The following is a 6,061-nucleotide window of genomic DNA, read 5'->3' as shown; positions in this document are numbered from 1 at the left end:
GATTACTCCTCGGCCTCAAATAACGTTGGGCTCCACAGCCTGCAGGGTGAGATAAGCTTCTCATTCAGACCTGCTCTGACCGTGAAAATGTCAATCTCAACTTTAAAAGGAGCCTCTGTTGTTGTTCATACTGATATGTAAGGTCGAACTAAAAGTTGTTAGTTTTTATATGGGGTTAAGTCCGTAACAAAAACAAAATGAAATGGCACCACTGTATAATTCTGAAAAAGTATAAGCTGCTCAGTTTGGAAAGGTTTTATCAAGTTTTCTTTTATCAAATTGATTTTTTACAAATTTTTGAACAATCTCGCCCCAGCTGTACTTTGTCCATATGTGGAAAAAAATGAATACCAATAGAATAGCCACTAGGGGATCAACAAATGGTAACTGCAGAGTGGCACAGCGCAAAACAACTATCAGTCAGTCATCTTTTTTAGTAAAAGGAACACATTTCTGGAACGCCCTACCAACAGAAATAAAAATACAACCTGACCTGAAAACGTTTAATGAAAAGGTGAAACACTAGCTGAAACTAAAACAAACCTGCCATCACTGATTTCTGATTGGGGACATATGTAAATTGATTGTAATGTACAATGTTTTATTATGAGATTTTATGTATGATGTGCAATTAGGTATTTTAATTTTTTTCTTAAAAGCCTAATCAGGGACATGGTCTGCATATATATATATATATATATATACATACATATATATATATATATATATATATATAAACTGGAAAAACAAAGTTCGGAAACTTGTGTTTGGTCGATTATTTCTCTGTTGTTACAATGCTAATTGGCATTGTATTGTAATACACTGTTTACCATTGGCAGAGCATTTTGGCAAATTTTTCTTGGGCGCTCCCCACATAATCAGCTGTGCTGCTCATCCCACAAATGCATGATCCTTACAAGTTGGACATCATTGTGAAGGTAAATAAACAGGCTTTCTAACGATGTAAAATACAATGACCATTAGCATTGTAACAACAGAGAAATAATCCACCAAACACAAGTTTCTGAACTTTGTTTTTCCAGTATATATATATATATATATATATATATATTTTTTTTATTGAAGATAATTCATTCACATGAATAGGAAAGATAACTTAAATTATAAAAAATAATATAATAACAAAAATAAAAGATTTATTTATTCATGCATTTCTTTTTTTGTTCCTTTAATTATTTTCTACCCTCTTTTATTTTTGTATAGAAGCAATATACATTTTGTGTTTTTATTATGACTGTTATGAAAAAAGAGCGACTCGTGAAGTACCCGGATGTCTGACGTCATATTGCTGAGACGCTGCTCTCTGAGAGGACATGACTTGTTGAGCAGCTAGTGTGGATATTTTATAACATCTCGTGATTAAAGTGACGCAACATCTTCCACCATGCTGTCGTGTAAACGCAGCCTGAGCGGCTCTGTGCTGTCTGCTCTGCGGGCTGTGCGCAGTAATCAGGTAAACAGCTTTAACAGGAGTGCAGTGGGTCTGTTATGTTACAGTCTGCTCATCCTCTCAGTGTCTGTCTCCTCAGGTTGTCCATGTGCAGAGACAGAGATGTCTGTGCACACAGACAGACGGAGAGGCCCGCATCGCCACCGTGCTGAAGGAGAAGTTTCCTTTAGCAGCATCGCTCAGAGTTGTTGATATATCAGGTAAGCACGTGAAACACACATCTGTCAGCTGACTGGGTGCACCATGCTCCTCATACTCATACATCATAGTGTTATTATGTAGATCAGAGGCCTGTACTACGAAGCGAGTTTCACATACCCAGGGTATCTTCTCATTATCTGGCTTCACTAACCCTCACAACCGAGATCCCACTAAACTGTACTACAAAGCCTGTTATAAACTCAGTAAGTCAACCCAGGGTTTCTCAGTCTGGCTGTGAGCGCCATCACATATGGGGTTTTTCATTATGTGACCAATCACAGATAAGGACAAGTCTACTGACAGCAGTTAGACAGGCAGAGAGACACATTTTACAAAGGAAGAGTGAACTATATTAGACAAATACGAAGAAGTTAAACACTTAAACCAGGCTAATAGTAACACGGTTGAAGCTGCCAAATTCAGGAAGAACAGCTGGCGAAAGAAAAAACTCCAGATGTGTGAATGCGTAAATTAACAGACTTATTAATTTAACGGAACACTCAAAAGTCAGATATAGTCGTCTAAATATAAATAGTTTTAAAGAGTGTAATAGATGAATAGAGTACAATTCGTTTTACCCTGTGATTAGAAATGGCATGTATGACTCTTTCAACCTTTTTTCAGCTGTGTCTCCCTGTCCGGCGATGTGAAACGGACTCGAGAGGAAATCAAATAAATAAATATAAAAACATAATTCAAAGCGGTAAACACCCACAGCATAAATCCAGCTGTCCTTCTAGCATCTGTCAGTTTAAACTGTGTTAATTTAAGCCTGGATTATGACTTAAACTTCTTCATATGTGTGTAATATTATCATACAATCACCGCACTGAGCTCTGATTGGTCAGTAGGAGGTGATTTCATAGAGTTGATCTCTTATCTGGAACATAACCTGCTCCAGAGCAGGTTAGCTGTTCAGCATCTGTTACCATGGTGATCTAACCCGGTAAGAAGTGATCCACCTTCGTAGGACGAAAAACCCAGAAGGGTTAACCCTGAAGTTACCTCGATAACCACAAATCCTGCTTCGTAGTCCAGGCCTCTGGTGACTGGGTGCGCCATGTTCCTGATACTCAATGCATTTAAAATGTAGACATCATCATAGTGATTATTATGTAGATCTGTTCTGTGTAGAAACAAGATGGTGACATCATACTGTACACTTGAAATGACAGTGTTGTTTGTGTGATCCTGTGCTGTGTGTAGGAGGTTGTGGGGCCATGTATGAGATCCATATAGAGTCCTGTGAGTTCAAAGGAAAAAGGACCATCCAACAACACCAATTAGTCAATCAGGTAAATCACAACAATATCGTTATTAGCGGTGTAAGAAAATATCAAATATCGCAATATTGTGTTTTGTGATACTGTATTGATTCTCAAAAACGTTTTATATTGATTTTTAATTAATAGTTAACATGCAAAGATTAGCTCAGTCAATGCAAGTCAGTGTCCTCTCAAAGTAGTGCTTTGTTAGATGTTACAGGGATCCTGCTGTTCTTATTGCATAAAAAAAGTAAACTGTTCTTCCTTAGATTTTATGCACATGGTGGTGTGTTCTTTATACTATCACAGTTTTCCTATAATTAGATTTAAAAAATCGCAATATATGGCCTTTATTACTGTATCGCAATATACTGAATCGTAAACCCTGCATCATGATACATATCGTATTGCCAGATTCTTGCCAATACACAGCCCTAATCGTTATTGGTGGAATTGGGCTCTGATAGTGGCCAATGGCTGCATAGGTTGCATAAGTTATCTCTGGAATAAATAACCCAACACTATCAGCTCTTTGTTTCCGATACAAGACAGGTGGGGACAGGGTGGAAAGGAAATCATTCACTGTTACTTTAACTTGCTTACTGTGCCAATCTGGAGTTCTCTCTTCCGAATAATCCAGCCACGTATCTATCCATTCATGAAATGAAGTCACACACTTTAGGATCCTCCTCACCCCGGGAATATGAACATTTAACAATGTATGAGACGCACAACAGAAGTAATTCCGGCCAGTCATACTGTAAGCCACAGAACACCACATCGCCCATTACAGATAAATAGAAAATCTTCCAAAGATGTAATCCACCAAATCACACTTCAGGATATTCACTTACGAATTATTTAATTCGGAGTGACAAAAAACTGATTTATTAAAAATGGTGTATGCAAAAGTAGCCGACAAGGCTGCTGCAGAAGTAAAGAAGATATCGGCCAATTAATCGGCGATCCACTATCGGACGAACTCTATTATAAACTAACAAATAGTCCAAAACTATATGTGACATATTGTACAGTTAGATTTCTTTGTCTATGGTCCATATCGTTCTGTCAGCCATGCTTGTGAGGTTTTTTAGCTCCTTAACTTTGGTGGACATTGTACACTTGTAGATGTTTATACTTGTACTGGTTGAATGTTATTCATTAGCTGTTGTGTTTTGTCCTCCACAGGCACTCAAGGAAGAGATTCAAGGAATGCACGGACTACGAATATTCACTGATGTTCCAAAACATTAGAGAAAGTCCTTCCACTGTTGACCCACAACTTTTTCCTTCGTTCACCATATCTATTATGAATGTACAGTTTTAAAGAGGATATTGTGTAGTAAATGAATTCCATGATAAGTGTTAATGTGTCAGTGGCAGAAAAGCAGAGGGACATTGTCTCATCGTCTCTGGCAGTTACACACTGACAGTGTGAAATATGTAATAAATGTAAGATTACACTAAGTTATGTATTTTTTTTCTTAACTAGTGAGATATCTTCTACTCTGAGATAGTACATAAAACCGGTGAAGGCTACAATACGCACAAAATGACTTGGTAAAATGCTAATAAAATGTCAAGTCATGTAGGTTTCTGCCCAATTTGGGGTCTTCTCAGGGTTGATAATAATACTGGTGTAATGCTAAGCATTCAAGGAAGTAATAAATAAAACCGTCACTGGAGAATTACTACAGACCCATGTTTGCGGTGCATTATTTTGCAATGTAACTGACACTGGTCACAATTTATATGTTACTGAAAATGTATTGAATTTATATTGATTGCTAATAATTGGATTGCACATAGACCTTGTATTCACGCTACCCATCCATTAATAATTTAAGTTGCAATAAAAAGCAGCAGCTTTCCTCCACACACTCCTCCTCTTACTTAATTGACTATGGCGGCTCTTGTGATGAAAAAAAAACAAAAACATTTTACAATCAAGTTTGCAAAGGAAAAGGACATCGTGATACTAGAATCAGGCACCACATGAATGTAGTTATGTAAGAGTCTGGTCTCACTTTCATTTGTTATTCACATAACACTTCAGCCTCAACAATAGTTATTTTCCCCAACTCGCAAGCAATATTTAAGTTGTTGACCACAGATGAAGGCTTAAATAAACTTCAACTATTATGAGCATTAAAGTTTGACTGATATGTCGGCCATGCTGATAAATTATATATTGGTATCGATTCATGTTGGCTGATGAATAACAACGAACTGAAGTACATACATGCCAAAGATATGTTTGAACTACTGTAATATATAAACTGTGTCACTATGCAATTTGTCCAACAGAGAACAGCCCCGGAGGCTGAAGCAGGAAAAGCCAACACTAGGATCAGCAGTGATTCACGGAGAGACCTCCGTCTGGTCAGCTAACATTACTGCCAAGCAGCTGAAATATAGAGTGATATTGTGGTTTTAGCTGACGTGTGTCGCCTCACTGTTTTGAGCGATGCTCGTTCATGTCTGTGTAGAGCGATGCTGACTTTCGTTGACTTAACGGCCACAGGTGTCGCTCTTAACAAGCAATTCTGAAAGTTACAAAGGCTGTTTTCGAAACCGCATACTGCATACTACTGAGGAGCGCAGTATGCAGTATGCAGTACATACTGCATACTGCGCATCCTCAGTAGTATGCAGTATGGAACGTAAATCGGTTTATTTTGTAGTACGCGAGGCCGAGTTTCGCGGGCTTCTGGTTTTGGAAAGCTTAAAAAAAACTTAAAAGTTACGGCTTTGTTATGGGTAAAGTTAACGTTAGTAGGACAGATTATGTTCGTTACAGATAGACAGTAGCACTTATGAATTGCTGTCCTTACATTAAATTAGAAAAATAATATGCTATTTTTACATTTATATTATATTAAAAATAATATGCTATTTTTACATTTATATTCCTCCCTGTCCACCGCTGTCACCGGGATGTTGACGTCCGTCATTTCCGCCATTACAAAAATTTCCAAAAAGTGACCGTCGCAGCGCATTGCATTGTGGGATACAGTAGGCGAGGTAGACTGGTCTGATGCATACTGGAGAATTTTTCCAAATCAGTACGTCATCCGGGTATTTTTGGCATACTGGAGATTTTGCTTTTGTTCGCATACTGCAT

General features: G+C 37.8%; 1 protein-coding gene across 1 annotated transcript; it reads left to right on the top strand.

Moving 5' to 3' along the window:
• The first annotated feature begins 1,291 nt into the window (after positions 1-1,291).
• Positions 1,292-4,635, top strand: bola3 (bolA family member 3). Its single transcript, XM_037760496.1, has 4 exons — positions 1,292-1,474; positions 1,551-1,671; positions 2,879-2,967; positions 4,126-4,635. Exons 1-4 carry the CDS (start codon positions 1,406-1,408, stop codon positions 4,189-4,191), a joined length of 345 nt encoding a protein of 114 aa, XP_037616424.1. The 5' UTR covers positions 1,292-1,405; the 3' UTR covers positions 4,192-4,635.
• The last annotated feature ends 1,426 nt before the right edge of the window (positions 4,636-6,061 follow it).

This window comes from Sebastes umbrosus, chromosome 2 (assembly GCF_015220745.1).
Source record: "Sebastes umbrosus isolate fSebUmb1 chromosome 2, fSebUmb1.pri, whole genome shotgun sequence".
NCBI lineage: Eukaryota > Metazoa > Chordata > Actinopteri > Perciformes > Sebastidae > Sebastes > Sebastes umbrosus.
This window is presented reverse-complemented; position numbering and strand designations above follow the sequence as displayed.

What these genes read in the sequence shown, in the direction of transcription:
- bola3 (XM_037760496.1), top strand. Translation starts at nt 1,406, where the DNA reads ATGCTGTCGTGTAAACGCAGCCTGAGCGGCTCTGTGCTGTCTGCTCTG. An exon ending in GGGCTGTGCGCAGTAATCAG is followed by an intron (nt 1,475 to 1,550) that starts GTAAACAGCTTT and finishes CTGTCTCCTCAG; the next exon opens with GTTGTCCATGTGCAGAGACA. An exon ending in CAGAGTTGTTGATATATCAG is followed by an intron (nt 1,672 to 2,878) that starts GTAAGCACGTGA and finishes TGCTGTGTGTAG; the next exon opens with GAGGTTGTGGGGCCATGTAT.